This window comes from Cnephaeus nilssonii (genome assembly GCF_951640355.1).
Source record: "Cnephaeus nilssonii genome assembly, chromosome: X".
Classification (NCBI taxonomy): domain Eukaryota; kingdom Metazoa; phylum Chordata; class Mammalia; order Chiroptera; family Vespertilionidae; genus Cnephaeus; species Cnephaeus nilssonii.
This window is the reverse complement of record NC_137071.1, coordinates 30,198,229-30,219,331: the sequence shown is the minus strand read 5'-3', so window position 1 is coordinate 30,219,331 and position 21,103 is coordinate 30,198,229. Positions and strand designations below refer to the sequence as shown.

The following is a 21,103-nucleotide window of genomic DNA, read 5'->3' as shown; positions in this document are numbered from 1 at the left end:
CCTTGGCTTCCCGTCAGCCCCGCCCTATGAGGTTCCTGGGTCTCAGTGTCCCTCTGTACTCCCTGCAAACAACTCTGAGAGAAAAGTGCCCTGGAGCTTTGCCTGCCGCCAAACAGTCTAGTCTCTCCCCCAATGAATCTGGACTCCCAGATTCTCGCCCGGAACTGGGTTTCAGTGTAGTCGGAACTGGGGCTCAGCGCAGTCTGGCGCCTTTGTCTCCTTTCCACCAGGGCAATCCAGTGGCACAGTCAACAGACCATCCTGTGCGCGCATTCCCGTGCGCGCCTCCGGTGCTCTGCCCTTCGCTGCTCCCCTGGGTCTCCGCCTCACAGCCCAGGTTCCCCCAGCATGAGCCTGGCTTCCCAGGGTCTCACCCGGGACCAGAGCCCAGCGCAGCCGGAACTGGCGTTCAGCATTGTCCGGAGCCCCTGTCTCCTCCCCGCCAGGGCAATTCAGCGGCACAGGCAACAGTCCGTCCTCTGCGCGCATTCACTTGCGCACCTCAGGAGCTCTGCCTTTCACCACTCCTCTGTGCCTCCACCCCACAGCCCAGATTCCCCCAGCATGAGCCTGGCTTCCCAGGGTCTCGCCCGGAACTGGGGTTCAGTGCAGTTGGAGCTGGGGTTCAACGCAATCTGGAGCTTTTATCTCCTTCCCGCTAGAGAACGCCGGCCAAGCACTCAGCCGCCCCGTCCTCTCTGGCTCCGTCCTCCCCGCACACGCGCATGCTTGTGTCTCTGCCCGTGTCTCCATACCTCAGGCTTTGATGGCTCCTCTAATTCTCCTTGTGGTTTTCTCTTTCCTTCTAGTTGTGGGCATTTCAGTCAGCCAGCTTTCCTGTTGTTCTGGATGATGTCTGTTTTGACCTTTAGTTGTATTCTTGAAATTGTTGTGCCAGGCTGCAGGTTAGGTGCTTAACCTATGCCGCCATCTTGGTTCCTCTCTTTTCTGATTTAGATGCCTTTTGTTTCTATTTCTTGCCCAATTGCTCTGGCTAGAATTTCCAATTCTATATTAAATAAAATTAGTGAGAGTAGGATTTTGTCTTGTCCCTGATCTTAGATAAAAGCTTATCACCAGTAAGTACTATTTTAACTGTGGATTTGTTACATATGGCCTTTATTATGTTAAGTTACATTCCTTTTATACCCATTACTAGAGGCCCAGTGCACGAAATTCGTGCCGGCGATCAGGGCCAATCGGGACCTTCTGGCTGCTGGCCGGGGCCTTCCTTCCCCAGCTGCCAGTTCCTTTGTTCCACGCCACCCCCTGGTAGTCAGCACACATCATAGTGAGTCATCGAACTCCCGAGGGGACAATTTGCATATTAGCCTTTTATTATATAAGATTGTGAATTATTTTTTTCATAAATTAATGTTGAATTTTGTCAAATCCATTTTCTGCATTTAAGGAGATGATTTTTATCCTCCATTTTGTTAATGTGGTTGTATCTAATGGATTGATTTACAGATATTGAACCATCTTTGCATCCCTTGAATAAATTCCACCTGATCATGGTGTTTGATCCTTTTATTGTATTGTTGCATTTGGTTTGGTAATATTTTATTGAGGATATTTATATCTATGTTTATCAGGTATATCAACCTGCAATTTTTTTTTGTGGTGTCCTTTTCTGGTTTTGGTATCAGGATAATGTTGGCCTTATGATATGAGTTTAGAAGTGTTCTCTCTTCTTCAATATTTTGGAAGAGTATGAGAAGGATTAGTAGTAATTCTTCTTTGCTAGAATTATGGGCTCTCTATTCTGTTCCATTAATTTTAAATTATATTATAGCCCTGTTTTCCTGGACTTTTGATTGTTGGGTGTGTTTTTTTATTACTAATTCAATTTATTTACTAGTAATCAGTTTGTTCAGATTTTCTATATCTTCATGATTCAGTCTTTCTGTGTTGTATGTGTCTAAGATTTATCCACTTCTTCCAGGATGTGCAATTTGTTTTTGTGTAATTGTTCATAGTAGTCTTATCATCTTCGTATTTCTGTTGCATCAGTTGTAACATTTTCTCTTTTATTTTGTTTTTTTTTTAATTTCTTTATTCATTAAGGTGTCACATATTTGTCCTCATCGCCCCATTCCCATCCCACACCCCTCCCCACGGATGCCCCAACCCCCTGTTGAACTTAACCATTGGTTAGGCTCATATGCATGCACACAAGTCCTTTGGTTGATCTCTCCCCCCTCTCCCCACCCTCCCCTACCCTTCCTCTGAGGCCCGATAGTCCGATCGATGCCTCCTTGTTTCTGGTTCTGTTCTTGTTCATCAGTCTATGTTGTTCATCATTTCCCCTAGATGAGCGAGATCATGTGTCACTAGAGATATACTTATAAGAACTGAATGTGAGACGAGCAATAATAGTTATGCTGACAGGCAAATGAATCAGTCTGTAGTGAGTTTCTTTCTGGACCAACAGTTCTTTTGAGACCCAATATCAATGTCCACCAGTTCCTTATGTGTACATGTCGGCACTGACCCCTCAGCTCTGGATGGTGGACAAATGGTGGTAATGTAGGTCCGACTCCCTCTGGTTTGGTCTCGGCCGGACCCAGGGGCACGGCTTCACCCAGACCCAGGCGCACGTGGCCTCACCCGGACCCAGGGGGTGCATGGCCTCACCTGGACCCAGGGTCGCGTGGCCTCACCCGGACCCGGGACCCAGCCTCACCCGGATCCAGGGGCACACGGCCTCAACCAGACCCAGGATCCAGCTTCACCCGGACCCAGGGGCGCGTGGCCTCACCCGAACCCAGGGGCGCGTGGCCTCTCCCGGACCCAGGGGCGTGTGGCCTCACCTGGGCCTGGTACCCAGCCTCACCCGGATCCAGAGGCTCACGGCCTCATCTGGACCCAGGATCCAGCTTCACCCAGACCCAGGGGCGCATGGCCTCACCCAGACCCAGGGGAGCGCGGCCTCACCCGGACCCAGGGGCGCATGGCCTCTCCTAGACCCAGGGGCGCGTGGCCTCACCCAGACCCGGGATCTAGCTTCACCCGGACCCAGGGGCGGGTGGCCTTACCCGAACCCTGCTGCACGTGGCCTCACCTGGGCCCGGGACCCAGCCTCACCTGGATCCAGGGGCGCATGGCCTCACCCGGACCCGGGATCTAGCTTCCCCCGGACCCAGGGGCGCGTGGCCTCACCCAGACCCAGGGGCGCGTGGCCTCTCCCAGACCCAGGGTCACGTGGCCTCACCCGGATCCAGGGGCCCACGGCCTCTCCGGACCTGAGACCTAGCCTCACCCGGATCCAGGGGCACACAGCCTCGCCCAAACCCAGGATTCAGCTTCACCCGGACCCAGGGGCGCATGGCCTCACCAGGACCTGGGACCCAGCCTCACCCAGATCCAGGGGCACACGGCCTCACCCGAACCCGGGATCTAGCTTCCCCCGGACCCAGGGTCGCGTGGCCTCACCCGGATCCAGGGGCACATGGCCTCACCAGGACCCGGGACCCAGCCTCAACCGGATCCAGGGGCACACGGCCTCACCCGGACCCGGGATCCAGCTTCACCTGGACCCAGGGGCGCGTGGCCTTACCTGGACCCAGGGGCGCATGGCCTCACCCGGGCCCGGGACCCAGCCTCACCCGGATCCAGGGGCACACGGCCTCACCCGGACCCGGAATCTAGCTTCCCCCGGACCCAGGGGCGTGTGGCCTCACCTGGACCCAGGGGCGCGTGGCCTCTCTCAGACCCAGGGTCGCGTGGCCTCACCCAGATCCAGGGGCCCACAACCTCACCCGGACCCAGGACCCAGCCTCACCCGGATCCAGGGGCCCACAGCCTCACCCAGACCCAGGACCCAGCCTCACCCGGATCCAGGGGCACACGGCCTCGCCCGGACCCGGGATCTAGCTTCCCCTGGACCCAGGGGCGAGTGGCCTCACCCAGACCCAGGGGTGCGTGGCCTCTCCCAGACCCAGGGTCGCGTGGCCTCACCTGGATCCAGGGGCGCACGGCCTCACCCCGACCCGGGACCCAGCCTCATCCGGATCCAGGGGCACATCTCTTTTATTTTGATTTTTATTTGTTTCATTTCTTCTTTTTTTTTTTAGAGTCTAGCCAAAGATTTATATTTTTTATTTTTTCAATGTAGTTTTATTGATTCTTCCTATTGCCTTTTAGTCTCTATTTCATTTATTTATGCTCTTATATTTGTTATTTCCCTTTTCTACAAACTTTGAGCTTTATATCTTCTTTTCTATAATTCCTTATGGTATAAAGTTAATTTCTTTATTTGTTTCTTGAGGCAAATGTTAGGTCACCAAAGGAGGAACTCACAAGGCCAGAGTGGTGAGGGATTACGAATTTATTCCATCATCCGCACACCCAGTGGCTGAGACTGGATGGCTCCAGCACCCAGTGAGGGCAGTCAGAGGCTTTTAAAGGACTTTTGTTGGGATTTTTCTGAGCAGAGACTTCTTTATGCATACCCAGAGGGGAGATAATGGAATATGGTCACCGCAAGTGAAATGTGGTCTTCAGCAAAGGGAATGTGCATAGTGAAATGACCTGAAAATCCAGTTCCCTGGGGAAGGGTATCAACTCAATTGCTCCATCAAACCTAACAGCAAACATTTATTGCTATTAACTCCTCTCTTAGAACTGCTTTTACTGCATCCCATAAGTTTTGGTAAGTCGTATTTCTATTTTGATTTGTTTCAAGTGATAGTTTAATTTTCCTTTTGATTGACACATTGGTTATTCAGTAGCATGTTTAATTTCAACACAATTTTAAGTTTCCCAGATTTTATCTTGTAATTGATGTCTAGCTTCATACTATTGTGGTTGGAAATGATGCTTGATATGAGTTTAATCTTTTTAAATTTACTAACACTTATTTTATGGCCTGACATATGACCTATTTTGGAGAATGTTCCATGTGCATTTGAGAGTAATGTGCATTTTGTTTATTTGTGTGGAATTTTCTGTATATATTTGTTAAATCTATATGGTTTAATGTGTAATTTAAGGACAATGATTCCTTAATTTTGTTTGGTCTATACAATTAACTTCTATAAGTATTTTTTACTAACAAATGTTACAATTTTTATAACAACTGAACCAATACAAAAAATGTAAATAAAATTATTTAGATCTTGTACCCACTTCTTCACTCCATACTTCCCTAAAATTCCATCCTTTGGAGGTAAGCAATGTTAACAGCTTGCTGTCCATTTTTATTTTATAATATCTTACATGCAAAATATGTAAGTAGATAGACACATAGATAATTTGTTTTGAATAAAATTAAAATGCATATTGTTACATGGTAACAGTATTTTATATCTTGAGTTTTCACTTGACAATATCTTATTCATCCTTATAAGTCAGTAGATATATAATTAATGCTATTGTTCTTATTGCCAACTTATTTATGAAAACACACACATAGTTTCATATGACAGGATACCATACATTCTAGATTAGTTTTATTTCAGTACTTTACTTTTTATTTTTGCTTGTATCTCCATTCCTCATTTCCTTTTAAAAAAAAATGATTACATGTATTGGGGTGACATTGGTAAATAATAAACAAAATAGAAATAGACTTATACATGTAACGAACATTCCTCATTTATGTATTCATCCATTGCTATCTCTTATATTCGCCCCACATAACACTTTTTAAAAACATACTTTGTATTATTCCATACTTTTCTCTTAAACACACACACACACACACACACACACACACACACACACACACACACGAGTGGTGCAGAAAACAGGAGAGAGAGTGAAGTTGTGTTACTGTGTTATTTAAAGACCATGAAATAATACATACTTCTATGCATCACAGTCAGCAATAGATGTTAAATATCTACCTTTTGCTATTCTAATGGATGTAAAATGGTACTTTATTCAGACTTTAATTTGCATTTCCCTGACTACTAGTGATTTTGAATATCCTTTGAAATATTTTGGTCACTTGGTTTTGATTGCTTGAGAATTATGTCTTTATACTAGAGGCCCAGTGCATGATTTAATCATGCACCTGGTGCACCAGCGGGCTGGCTGTCCGCCGGTGCACCAGGCCTTCTGAAAGCCTCCGGCGCGGCGGAGGCTTTCGAAAGGCCTTGTGCGGGAGCAGACAGCTGGCCAGCTCCCCCGCTTTGGCTTTTGATCGCGGGGGAGCTGGCCAGCTGTCTGCCGGTGCACCAGGCCTTCCGAAAGCCTCCGGCGCGGCAGAGGATTTCGAAAGGCCTTGTGCCGGAGCAGACAGCCGGCCAGCTCCCCCGCGATCAAAAGCCAAAGCGGGGGAGCTGGCAGGCTGTCTGCTCCCGCACCAAGCCTTCCGAAAGCCTCCGGCGCAGCCATGACACTGGCGCCGCGAGCTCAGCGTCCTGCTGGCCCAATCAGCTACCCCGGCCACCCTGAGTCCCGCCCCCTGCGCCTCCTGCTGGCCCAATCGTGGGCGTAGCAGAGTGATGGTAATTTACATATTACCATTTTATTATGTAGGATTTTTACCCATTTTTTCTAATGAGGTATTTATATCGTTTTGTCAATTTATAAAATATTATCTTAATATTATAGATACTAGAGGCCCAGTGCATGATTGAATCATGCACATGTAGGGTCCCCTACACGCTTTCGCTTTTCTCAGTGGAGCTGGGTGCCTGTCCGCTGGTGCACCAGGCCTTGGTAATTTACATGTTACTCTATTATTAGATACGATTACTTCGTCTATCTTCTTTGTTGTATTTTCCTCAAGTCTCATGTGTCTATTGGCTTTTTCATGATTTACTTTGCTGTGCAATAATTTTTAAATTGTATATAACCAAATAATGTGCATATAATTTATTTTATTTATTCTTGGCTTTCTACAGTGGTGAAAGTTATATTCCTCATGGTGAAGTTTTCAACAGGGCATAAGAAAACCTACTCCTTAGTAAAAAATAAACTCTAATCAACTCCCCAACTCCGAGTATTGTGATAATCAAGGTTTTATTGTACTGTACTCTTTTAATAAAGAGATCCCATAACATCTTCCAAAAGAACTAAATAACTTGTTTGAAAATAGAAAGCATCATGTATGTTATATAATCGAGTAGCTTCTATCTACAATTTTGGACTCAGACAGCTTTGATTTAAATTTTTAATCTACCATTTAATATCCAGATATCTTTGGGAAATTTTCTAAATTAATTTGACATTAATTTCTTCAAGTGTAAAATGAGATATTGATAAAACCTTATAGGAAATTGAAGCATGTATGGTGCTTCGGATAGTATCTGGTATTGTATGTATTATGCATTTTCATGGAAACTGAAAGATTTCTCAAATATTGATGCATATAGATTTTAATTTTATTCAGTCTGTAGAAGTATATGGCAAAATAAACCAATTCAGTACAAAATGTTTGTCAGTAAATAAACCAATCAATATTTTAATTGTCATCATTTCCTAAAAATCAGTCTATTAATAGCATAGTTCATTTTCCAAGAGGTGTTGTAATTTACTGAGAACCCAGAAGTTACATAAAATTGTACTCAATACTAGGCATTTGATTAAATAGCTTATTTTGTCAATTTCTACAGTTAAGAGTAAAAAAACAGAAAACCCAAAGAAACAGAAAACCCAAAGAAAGAGGCTGCAAAAACAATTCTTTCTATTCAAAGAAAATCAGTTTTGCTTGTGTAATACTGGAGTACACATCAAAGTACTTATTCTACATGAAATCAGCCAAAAAAACAAATTGAATTTAAACAACAACAAAAACCTCTGGAGCTGTGGGATCTTGTTAACTTTATACCTTTTTCCTAAGAAATATGTTGCTTGGTGATAAAACAAGGCAAATATATCCCTTTCTTATTCTGGAACTGTTTCTTCATTTTCAAAGGAAGAATTGAACTAGATGAGCTCTAAATTGAAAACAGTGTGGACAGCACAATAGGAAGTATTTGGTGTTTTTTAATGGTTCGTGAGAGAGGTAGGACATATATCTGCCCATAATTATGATGAAATAGGAATGGAATTCCCCTAATGAGGTAGAAGAGGTGGCTAACTATTAGAATACAAAAAGTAATCATGAAATTGAATAAATATGATTGTCTCATGAAATACTTCTTAGGAAAGAATGGAGGGATTCTTAGGCATCACTCTGATTTCTAGAATTTTAAAAAAATATAAGTGTGTGTACAGTATAGTGGCATGACTGAAGAGGTTATTTTTTCTGATACTATCATTACCTAATTTGATCTATTTTTTAAAAAGCTACAGATGCTTTAATTTGAAAACATCTCACTGTATTTAATTATGACATATTCAAGTACCAGTATAATGTAATGATTTGGACAGAGAAAGACATCCTAATATATAAAAAACCCTGGGTCCATCACATCCACAATGACTGGAGGCTGGACCAACCAGAAGTCAGTCCGGCAGTCAGGCATGGCTGCAGTCATGGTGACCCAACACTGACTGCTGAGGGGGCTGCGAATCAGGCCTGGAGAGAGGCCTGAAGAGAGAAGCAGGGTCTGATCCATAGCCTCTGTGGCAGCTGTTGATCGGCACTTGCCTTTCTCTTTCTTTCCGGGCCTGCCCAGCAGCTGTGCCTCCATTTCTCTCCAGGCTACCACCAGAGCTGCTGATCAGCTCCGCCTTTCTGATCAGGCCCAATTGCTAGGCCCAGAGATGCTGACTGGCATAGAAACTGACCAATCAGAACCAAATCTGTATCAACTGTGAGGAGCCAATGCTGCCTAGGAGGCATAGCTTTTGACGCTGACTGGCATAGAAACCGACAAATCAGAACCAAATTGGCCAGCAGAGGAAGGAAGTTGGGGGTGAGATCAGGCCTGAAGGGGAGGGCAGTTAGGGGTGATCAGGCAGGCAGAGGCAGTTAGGGGTGATCAGGACAGCAGGGAAGGGCAGTTGAGGGCGAGATCAGGCCAGCAGGGGAGGGATGTTGGGGGTGAAATCAGGCTGGCAGGGAAGGGCCTCTGGGGGAGAGATCAGGCTGGCAGGGGAGGGCAGTTGGGGGTGACCAGGCCAGCAGGGGAGGGCAGTTGGAGGAAATTGGGCCAGCAGGGGAGTGCAATTGGGGGTGAGATCAGGCCCGCAGGGGAGGGTAGTTGGGGACAAGATCAGGCTGGCAGGGGAGGGCAGTTAGGTGTAAATAAATTTAGGCTGGCAGGGTTGTGGTTAGGGGTGATCAGGCTGGCAGGCAGAAGTGGTTAGGGTCAATCAGGCAGGCAGGCTGGCGAGCGATTAGGATCCAGCAGTCTTGGATTGTGAGAGGGATGTCTAACTGCTGGTTTAGGCCCAAGTGGGATCAGGCCTAAACCAGCAGTTGGACATCCCCTGAGGTGTCCCAGTTTGGAGAGGGTGCACCGGGCCTCTATTATATACATATTAATGTGCTGCCGTTTTAATCTCATTCGCTGGTTTTATATCTATAAATAATATAATTTTGTGGTTACATCTCAGATTTACATATTTTCTATTGGTTTTATTCCATAATGAATGGGAATTTTGTTTATGTGCATCATACATTTGCCTTCATTTTTTCTAATATGGTTTTGTCTTTGTTTTTAATTCTTTATTATCTTTGTAACTTTAAAAACTTTACTTGTAACTTTTTCCCTACTGATCTTTTCTCTTAAGTTCTCCTTTCCTGTTCTCTACTTCTTCTTTTGTTTTATTTTAAATAAATTTATCAGGGGTTCCATTGGTTAATAAGATCATATAGGTCTCATTTCTATAATACATTATCTCTATATTGCATTGTGTGCCCACAACCCAAACTTAAGTCATTTTTTTGTCACCATATATTTGGCTTTCTTTACCCTTAACTACTCCCCACCTGCCCCCTTCCCTCTGATAATCACCATACTGTGTTCTGTGTCTATGTGTTTCAGTTTTACATCCCACATATGAGTGAAATCATATGGTTCTTAGCTTTTTCTACCTGACATATTTTGCTTAGAATAATATTCTCAAGGTCCATCTGTGTTGTCACAAATGGCACTATTTTATCTTTTCTTATGTTTGAGTAGTATTCCATGTATATATATGTACCACATATTCTTTATCCAATCATCTAGCAAAGTATATGTTTATTGTTTTCATGTCTTAGCCACCATGAATAATGCTGCAATGAACACAGGGGTGCATATATATCATTGAGAAATGTTTTCAAATTTTTTGGGTGGATACCCAGAGGAGAGATTGCTGAGTCATATGGTAAATTTATACTCAAATTTTAAGAAATCTCCATACTGTTTTCTGTAGTGGCTATACCAATTTGCATTCCCACCAGCAGTGAATGAGGGTTCCTTTTTCTCCACAACCTCTCTAAAACTTGATATTACTTGTCTTGTTTATAATAGCCATTCTAAGAGGTGTGAGATGCTATAACATAGTAGTTTTATTTGCATTTCCCTAATAGCTAGTGAAGTTGAGTATCTTTCATATATCTGTTGGCCATTTTTATGTCTTCTTGGGATAAATGTTTGTTTGGTTTTGACTTGTATGAGTTCTTTATATATTTTGGATATTCACCCCTTGTTACAGCTGTTGTTTGCAGATATCTTCTCCCATTTAATAATTGCCTTTTTGTTTTGTTAGCAATTTCTTTTGTTCAGAAACTTTTTACTTTTGCCTTTACTTTCCTTACCTTTGGGGTAAAATTCATTAAATATTCAATAAGAACAATATCCATACATTTAATACTTATGTTTTGTATATAATATATTGTTTCAGATCTTATATTTAGGTATTTGATCCATTTTGAATTAATTTTTCCATGGGGAAAAATCTGTGGTCTAGTTTCATTCTTTTGCATGTGGCCTGCCAATTTTCTCAGTACAATATATTGAAGAGGCTTTCCTTACTCCATTGTATGTTTTTGCTCCTTTGTTAAAAATTATTTGTACATATACATGTGAATTTATTTATGGGCTTTCAATTCAGTTCCATTGATCTGTGTGTCTATTTTTCTGCCAATACCACGTTGTTTTGTTTATCATTGCTCTGTAGTCTAATTGGAAATCAGATAGTGTAATACCTCCAGTTTTTTTCCCCACCTCAGGATTGCTTTGGCAATTTGGGGTATTTTGTAGTTCCATACAAATCTGATGATTTTTTACACTATTTATTTTATTTTATTTTATTTTATTTTTTAATTTTTCTTTTATTATTATTTAAAGGTTATTTTTTAATTGTTTAAAGTTTTACAATGTCTCCTTTTCCCCTAATTGACAGCCCCCCTACACATAGCCATTCCCACCCAGGGCAATCCCCCACTGCCTCAGTGTCTGTGTTCATTGGTTATGCTAATGTACATGCATACAAGCCCTTTAGTTGTTCTCTAACCCCACCTTACCATTAGTCCCTAGATTGATCTATTCTTATTCATCAAATTATGTTGATCATTATATTCCACATATGAGTGAGGGATATTTCTTTCTCTGAATGGCTTATTTCGCTTAGCATAATGCTTGTCCGTTCTATCCAGGTTGTTGCAAATGGTAAAAGTTCCTTCTATTTTGTAGCAGCATAGTATTCCATTGTGTAGATGTACCACAGGTTTTAATCCACTCATCTGCTGATGGGCACTTAGGCTGTTTCCAAATCTTACCTATTGTAAATTGTGCTGCTATGAACATAGGGGTGCATATATCCTTTCTGATTGGTGTTTCTGGTTTCTTGGGATATAGTCCTAGGAGTGGGATTAACTGGGTCAAATGGGAGTTACATTTTTAACTTTTTGAGGAAACTCCATACTGTTTTCCACAGTGGCTGCATCAGTCTGCATTCCCACCAGCAGTGCAGGAGGGATCCTTTTTCTCCACATCCTTGCAAGCACTAGTCATTTGTTGGTTTGTTGATGATAGCCATTCTGACAGGTGTGAGATGGTATCTCATTGATGTTTTGATTTGCATCTCTTGAATGATTAGTTACTTTGAGCATGTTTTCATTCATATGTCTCTGGGCCTTCTGTATGTCCTCTTTTGAAAAGTGTCTATATACATCCTTTGACCATTTTTTATTGGATCATTTATCTTCCTTTTGTTAAGTTGTATGAGTTCTCTGTAAATTTTGGAGATTAAGCTATTATCAGAAATATCATTGGCAAATATGTTCTTCCATGCAGTGGACTTTCTTGTTGTTTTGTTGATGGTTTCTTTTGCTGTGCAGAAGCTTTTAATTTTGATATAGTCCCATTTGTTTATTTTCTCCTTAGTCTCCATTGCCCTAGGAGCTGTGTCTGTAGATATTCTTTGGCATATGTCTGCTATTTTGCTGCCTATGGAGTCTTGTAGGATTTTTATGGTTTCCCGTCTTACCTTCAAGTCCTTTAGCCATTTTGAGTTTGTTTTTGTGTATGGTGTAAGTTGGTGATCTAGTTTCATTTTTTTGCATGTATCTGTCCCAATTTCCCAACACCATTTATTAAAGACACTGTTTTGATTTCATTGTATGAACTTGCCTCGTTTGTCAAATATTAATTGAGCATAATGGCTTGGGTTGATTTCTGGGTTCTCTGTTCTCTTCCATTGGTCTATATGCCTGTTCTTGTGCCAGTAGCAGGCAGTTTTGAGAACCGTGGCTTGGTAACATAGTTTGATATCTGGTATTGTGATCGCTCCAACAACTTTGTTCTTCTTTACCAGGATTGCTGTGGCTATTTGGGGTCTTTTTGTATTCCAGATGAATTTTTGGAAAGTTTGTTCTAGATCTTTGAAATATGCAGTTGGTATTTTAATGGGGATTGCATTGAATCTATAGATTGTTTTGGGTAGTATGGACATGTTAATGATGTTGATTCTACTAATCCATGAACATGGTATGTTCTTCCATTTGTTTATGTCTTCCTCTATCTGTTTTTTCAATGTCCTGAAGTTTTCAGAGTACAGGTCTTTTATGTCCTTAGTTATGTTAATTCCTAAGTATCTTAATTTTTTTGGTGCAATGGTAAATGGGATTATTTTTTGGGGGTTCTCTTTCTGTGACTTCATTATTGGACTATAAAAAGGCCCATAGATTTCTGGTTGTTAATTTTGTATCCTGCTACATTGCCAAATTCATTTATAAGGTCTAGTAGTCTTTTGATGGAGTCTTTGGGGTTTTCTATGTATAGTATCATGTCATCTGCGAACAAGGACAGTTTTACTTCTTTTCCAATTTGGATGCCTTTTATTTCTTCTTCTTGTCTGATCGCTATGGCTAGTACTTCCAGTACTATGTCAAACAGGAGTGGTTATAGTGGGCATCCCTGTCTTGTTCCTGTTCTTAGGGGAAATGAATTTAGTTTTTCCCCATTGAGTATGATGTTGGCTGTAGGTTTGTCATACAAGGCTTTTATTATGTTGAGGAATGAACCCTCTATTCCCACTTTGCTGAGAGTTTTTATCAAGAAAGGGTGTTGGCTTTTGTCAAATGCTTTTTCTGCGATTGTTATGATTATGTGATTTTTGTCTCTTAGTTTGTTTATGTGATATATCACATTTATTGATTTGCGGATATTGTACCATCCTTGCATCCCCGGGATAAATCCCACTTGGTCATGGTGTATGATCTTTCTAATGTAATGCTGAATCCAATTTGCTAGAATTTTGTTGAGGATTTTAGCATCTATTTTCATCAAGGATATTGGCCTGTAGTTCTCTTTTTTTGTGGTGTCTTTACCTGGTTTTGGGATTAGGGTAATGCTGGCTTCATGAAAGAGCTTGGAAGTGTTCCTTCTTGAATTTTTTTGGAATAGTCTGAGGAGGATAGGTTTTAGTTCTTCTTTGAATGATTGGTAGAACTCCCCTGTGAAGCCATCCAGACCAGAGATTTTGTTTGCTGAAAGATTTTTGATCGCTGCTTCAATTTCTTCAGTAGTTATTGGCCTATTCAGGTTTTTTTTATTCTTCTTGGTTAAGTTTTGGGAGCTTGTATTTTTCTAGGAATATGTTCATTTCATCTAGGTTGTCCATTTTGTTGGAATATAGTTGTTCATAGTATTTTCCCATAATCATTTGTATTTCTGTGGGATCAGTTGTTACTTCACATCTTTCACTTCTGATTTTGTTTATTTGGTTCTTCTCTTTTTGCTTTTTGGTGAGCCTGGCTAAAGGTTCATCAATCTTGTTTATTCTTTCAAAGAACCAACTCTTGGTTTTGTTGATCTTTAGTATTTTTTTTTTTTTGCTATGTCGTTTATCTCAGCTCTGTTCTTTATTATTTCCTTCCTTCTGCTTATGCTGGGCTTTTCTTGTTGCTATCTTTTAACTCTTTGAGTTGTAGGGTAAGATAATTTATTACCATTGTTTCTTGTTTTTTTAAATAGGCCTGTAGAGCTATGAATTTCCCTCTTAAGACTGCTTTCACTGTGTCCCATAGATTTTGGATTGTTGTGTTTTCATTGTCATTTGTTGCCATGATGCTTTTTATTTCTACTTTGATCTCTTTGGTAACCCAATCATTGTATAGTTGCATGCTATTTAGCCTCCAGGTGTTTGATTTTTTTTATTGGTAGTTGATTTCTAATTTTATGTCATTGTCATTTGAGAAGATGCTTGATATGATTTCTATCTTCTTGAATTTGAAGAGACTTTGCCTGTGACCCAATATGTGGTCTATCTTTGAAAAAGACCCATGTGCCCTTTAGAAGAATGTATATTCTGTGGCTTTGGAGTGAAATGTTCTGAAGACGTCAATTAATTCCATCTCCTCTAGTGAGTCATATAGGATTGGTATTTCTTTGCTGAATTTTTGTTTAGAGGATTTGTCCATTGGTGTTAGTGGAGTATTGAAGTCCTCTACTATGATTGTATTTCTTTCAATCTCTCCCTTGAAAACTCCAGAAGGTTTTTTTGTTTTTTTTTTTTTTTAATGTATTTGGGTGCTCCTGTATTGGGTGCATATATGTTTACCAGAGTTATTTCTTCTTGTTGGATTGCTCCCTTTGTATTATGAAGTTGCCTTTCTTATCTCTTGTTGTGACCTTCACTTTGAGGTCTAATTTGTCAGATGTACGTATTGCTACCCCAGCTTTTTTTTCATTTCCATTAGCCTGAAAAATCTTTTTCCATCCCTTCACCATCAGTTTATGTGAGTCCTTTGTTCTGAGGAGGGTTTGCTATAGACAGCAGATATATGGTTCATGTTTTCTTATCCATTCTGCTACCCTATGTCTTTTTATTGGGGCATTTAATCCATTTACATTCAAAGTTACTATTGATAGGTACTTGTTTGTTGCCATTTTTATTCTTTATGCCTGTGTTTCTTTTTCCCTTCCTATTTCTTCTCTTTACAGCAGACCCTGTAGCATTTCTTGCATTGCTGGTTTGGTGGTAATAAATTCCCTTAGTCCTTTTTTGTCTGTGAAGCTCCTGATTGCACCTTCAATTTTGATTGATAGCCTTGCTGGGTACAGTATTCTTGGATTCAGCCCCTTCCTTTGCATGACTTTGTATATTTCATTCCATTCCCTTCTGGCCTGATGTGTTTCTGTTGAGAAATCAGTCACTAGTCTGATGGGGGATCCTTTGTAGGTGGCTTTCAGTCTCCCTCTGGCAGCCTTTAAGATTCTTACTTTGTTGTTGGTGTTTGCCAATTTAATTATAATGTGCCTTGGTGTCGGTCTTTTGGGGTTCATTTTGTTTGGGACTCTGTGAGCTTCTTGGATTTGTATGAGTTTTTTCTTCCGTATATCAAGGAAGTTTTCGGTCATTATTTCTTCAAATAGGTTTTCTATACCTTGCTCACTTTCTTCTCCTTCTGGCACCCCTATTATGTGGATGTTGTTTCATTTCGTGTTTTCCCAAAGTTCCCTTAGGCTCTCCTCCTGTTTTTTAATTTTTTTTCTAGATGCTGCTCTGCCTGGGTATTTTTTCCTATGTTGTCTTCTAGCTCATTGATGCAGTCCTCCACTTCTTCTAGTCTACTGTTGATGTTCTCTATTGAGTTCTTTATTGCAGCGATGTCATTTTTCATTTCTTCTTGGTTCTTCTTCATTTCCTCTTGGTTCTTACAGATGTTTGTTGAATTTGTCTTCCATCCTTTTCAGTGACCTTATGACCATTGCTCTGAATTCTTTCTTTGATATATTGCTTGCCTCCATTTCGTTTACTTGCTTTTCTGGTGATTCCTCCTTTTCTTTCATATGTGGGCTGTTTCTTTGTCTCCCCATGATTGTTCCTCTCTGGATGTCTGGTTATGCAGCTCTCTCTCTCCTGCATTTATGTGTCTCCAGGATTGCTGAAGAATCTAGAGAACCAAAGCCAATATCTCCAAGTCATAAAAGCAGAACAGTAATGACTGCCTCCGGTCACGCCAGCAGCCAGCTCAGCCTCCACACCTACACTATTTTTTAAAATGGCATTGGGATTTTGATGGGGACTGCACTAAATCTGCATATCATTCGGGGTAACATAAACATTTTAATTATGTTGATTCTTCCAATTCATAAACATGAAATATCTTTCTATTTCATTGTGTATTTTTCAATATCTTTGAATAATGTTTTGTAGTTTTCAGTATATACGCATTTTTGCATTCTTTGTTAAGTTTATTCCTATGTGTTTTATTCTTTTTGTTTTAATTTCAAGAGGAACTGTTTTTTTTCATTTAGTTTTTCTGAAATTTCATTGTTAGTATAGGAACGCAGTGGATTTTCCTAAATTGATTTTGTATCCTGCAACTTTACTGTATTTGTACATTGTTTCTAATAGTTTTTGTGGTGGACTCTTTATGGTTTTCTATATAAAGAATGATGTCAACTGCAAAAAGTGGTACTTTTTCTTTTTCATTCTTAATTTGGATGCCTTGTATTTCTCTTGCCTGATTGCTCTGGATAGAATTTTCAGTTCTATGTTGAATGAGTGGTGAAAGTGGGCATCCTGGTTTTAGGGAAGAAGATTTCAGGTTTTCACCATTAGATATGATATTAGTTGAAGGTCTGTCATATATAGTTATTATTATGTGGAGGTACTTTCCTCCTATCCCCATTTTATTGAGTGTTTTAATCATCAATGGACATTATATCTTATTAAATGTTTTCACTGCATCTATTGATAAGATCTTATTATTTTACCTTTTGTTTTGTTAATGTAGTATATGACATTGATTGATTTGGTTATATTGAACCATCCCTGTGCCCCTAAAATGAATCCACTGGATTGTCATATATTTTTTAATGTTTTGTTGTGTATTATTTGCTAGTCTTTTGTTCTCTTGAAATCTATATTGTCAGATATGAGCATGGCTACACCTGAATTTCTGTGGATGCCATTTACTTGGAGAATCATTTTCTACCTTTTTATTTTAAGTCTATCTTTCCTTTTGAAGTTTAGATGTTTCTCCTAAAGACAGTGTATGGCTGGGTTTTTTGTTTGTTTGTTTGTTTTGTTTTGTTTTTTATCCAATCTGCTACTCTGTGTCTCTTCATTGGTGAATTCAGCCCATTTATATTTAAGGTTATTATTCAATGTATGAGGATTTCCAATAGTCATTTATCTTTTTTTCTTCTGCTAGCTCTGTGCCTCCATTGGTTCTTTTCCTTTATGTTTCTCTGTTGTTTTTGTTTGGTGGTATTCTATCATGTTTCTCTGTTTCCTCTTTTTTACATTGTGTATCTCAGGGGATTTTATATGTATGGTTACCTTTAGGTTTATTAAAAAGAATATTTCATTTATACAGTAATCTTGTTTCTTTAAAAGTGCTCTTTTAATGGTCTTCTGTAATAATCAGTCCTCTATGATAACTGTCAGTTTGTTCCATGTATCCAAATATTTGTTAAGTGTCATGATGTCGGAAAGAACATTTAACTGTGAATCAAGAATGTTAGTGATAAAACACATTTATTACAATAAAATCAAGATCTTTATAATAAATGATCAAGAAATAAGAATAGAGAATTTATGCAGGATGAGATAAATATAAAAACAAAATAATGAAAAATATTTACTCTGTAGTATTAATAATCAAAGAAAACCTTGAGATCATTTTTCATTTAATAATGCAGTAACTATATATAAAATTGTGTATATAATTTTATATGTATTAAATATGTAAAATATATTGTATAAAGATGGATAGATAGATTTCATGTAGAGTTGTTGAGGCTTCAGGATCAGTGGTACATTTATTCACTGCTGACTATAGAAGAGGAATGACATAAATTGGCTTCACTTTCCTCTGGACCTATATGGGACTATGTAAGAAGGGTCATAATTTGATCAATACTATTTGATTCAGTAATCTCATTATTAGAAATATAATGAAAAAATCAGCAGAAGGAAAAACAAACTCTAGGCATAAAAATGATGAGTGCAATAAGTCTATAAGAAAAATCTTTGAAATTAAACTAAATGTACAAAATTAAGAGAATGGTTTAGTAAAACAGAGTAGTATGTATTAATTGAAACAATAATTATGAAACCTTGATAATACGTTGTGGAGAAAGTAGACAAAAACATGCAAATATAAACATACTTGTATCAGTGTGGTATAATTTAGAGTGACTATCAGCTATTTTTAATGTATTTTTGTTCACTATCAATTTTTAAAGTTCTGGTATATTAAAATAATTGTGAAACTTTAGATTTATAATGTAACATTGCTAGGGCCTGGTTTCTTACACAAATGCTGGTGGTGGGACTAGAATTCAGTACTTCTCATCTTTGAATGAATTTTAGAATCACCCAGGAAAGTTGTTGAAAATGCACATTGCTAACTCCATCTCGGAATTTAACTTGGTAGGTCTGGGGTGGAGTCCATGGACCTGTATTTTTAATTAGAAATAACTAAAATTTATATCCAAGTGCTCTTCCACTTACGGCATTCTGTTTTTTTCATTTAGTGCTTAACACACCAGAAACTCTCTATAATGATTAGATAAATAACACTTAATCTTTTTCTTTTCTTTTACTTTATTTCTTAGCCTGAAGCAAAGTGGATTCACAAGCTGCTTTAAAGAACAACTGAGCGCTTGGTTTCACAGAATGGCCTTACCACAGTAAACCCCAGCTACTCTCAAATGGGCATTTATACTTCTGTGGGACTGTAATAAATAAAATCAAGTCTTCTGTGAGTACCAGGATCTGATTTTTTGCATGTAATATATAGAAGTCTTTGTAGAGGTGTGTACTTTATTCATTAAATATCTGAACTAAAGTACTGCAGTATTTTACCCCATGCTCTGAAGCTTCATTTGGAAGCAGTTTCTCAGTTTAGGTTAAAACTTAGTGATTTTCCTTTTATATTGTGTTAAATTTCTCCTCTATTTATTATTAAAAGAGTAAATAGAGCCCTAGATTGTTATGCTAAGTGGATAGAGAATCCTCCTATGCACAGAAGGGTTGCAGGTTTCATCCCAGCCCTGATCATGATACTTATGGGAAGCAACCAATAAATGTGTCTCATCTCTCTCTCTCTCTCTCTCTCTCTCTCTCCCTCTCCCTCTCCCTCCCCCTACCTCCCTTCCACTCTGTCTAAAAATCAATGGAAAATATATATCCTTGGGTGAGCATTAACAACAATTAAAAAAGAGTAAATAGAATAGAGGGAAGTAAGCATATTTTTCATACCCTTAAAAGAAATAGAGTTTTATGTATATAGCAATTCTCACTTCCCACATACACATACAGAGTTTTCAATGTAATAATTTACCTTTAGACAATTTCCTTTTAGTTTATTATTTTCTTTAATAATAACCTGAAAGTGTCCCTAGAATAATAACAGACATTTGTCAATTATTTTACATATTTCCATGATTATGCTTGCCATATTCTTTCCTGAGATCAGGAAAGGGCTTTGGAAGAAGAGATAAATAACAGATGATAGATAGATGATAAGATAGATAGATAGATAGATAGATAGATAGATGATAGAAAATAGATAGATAGATAGATAGATAGATAGATAGATAGATAGATAGATGATAGATTATTGTCTAAGTACTATAAACTGGATAGCTTGTAAAAATAAAAATTTATTTCACACAATTCTGGAGTCTAGGGATTCTAAGATCAAGGGGCCAGGAGATTTAATGCCTGATGAGAGCCCACTTTGTGGTTCATACACAGCCCTTCTCACTGTTTCCTCACATGGTAGAAGGGTACCAGTGAGCTCAGTGGAGATTCTTTTATAGAAACACTAATCTAATTCATGAAGGCTGCACCCTCTCAAATCATCTGCCAAAGGCCCTATCTAATACCAACATATTGTGCATTAGGATTTTAACATATGAATATTGGGGGCCATAAATATTTAATCTATAGCAATAATACATACATAGACAGTTAGAAATAAATATGAAAACCTTTCAGTTCACCAAGTCTGTTTTCTGCCTTTTTGGTATAATCTTCACTTCTAATTGCTCTCAGAAATGCCTATATTTCTGAAACAATTTTAAAGTGGTGTCATTTTTCTAGTTCATTTGATCAATTACATATGTCCTAATTTACAGATAAAATGTTTTTCCTTGCAACATTATAAGTAGGAAAGGTTTAAAAATAATCCAATTGTTTGTCAATAAGTGACTGATTGAAAACATAATAGTAATTCTCCACAATGGAATGCCATGTGAATGTGAAAAATAATAAGGAAGCTCTCTATGTGGTGAGATGAAAAGATCTCCATTATAAATTTAACTAAAAAAAATAAGGTGGTGAAGAACATATATATTCTGGACGGAAAGGGGGAGGGACCACAGGAGGTTGGCCACCGGCCCCAGGAGGGAGCTGGCCCTCAAACCCCTGAGAAAGGTGCTGTGTCTGCCACAACCCATCCCCAGTTCCCCATCCCAACCTGGAGACTGAAGGCCCCAGCGGGGTCGGGAGAGGAGGCAACAGTCCGGGCATGGAAGAAATGGACTCCGGATGCTGATGCCACCATCACGGTTCCCCGCCTCCCACCCTACTCCTTCCCTCACTGCTATGCCACCACTGCAGTTAGTGGGCGCCAATTGGGGCCTGCGGGTTGGGGGAGGGACCATAGGAGATTGACCGGCTGGGGGAGGTTGGCTGTGGGAGCACACTGACCACCAGGAAGCAGTTCCGGAGTTGAGCGTCTTCCCCCTGGTGGTCAGTGAGCATCATAGCGACCAGTAGTTCCTGTTGTTCTGGTCATTTCATTTAACAG

At 39.7% G+C, this 21,103-nt stretch overlaps 1 protein-coding gene across 1 annotated transcript in view; it reads left to right on the top strand.

Annotated features, from left to right (window-relative positions):
- Positions 1-18,935, top strand: part of CYLC1 (cylicin 1) — a gene marked incomplete at both ends in the record, with an annotated part of 47,467 nt that extends 28,532 nt beyond the window's left edge. Inside the window, one exon of the mRNA XM_079764528.1 lies at positions 18,903-18,935. Within this exon, the coding sequence (XP_079620654.1) occupies positions 18,903-18,935 (33 nt within the window). The remainder of the gene's footprint in view (positions 1-18,902) is intronic.
- Positions 18,936-21,103: the final 2,168 nt, after the last annotated feature.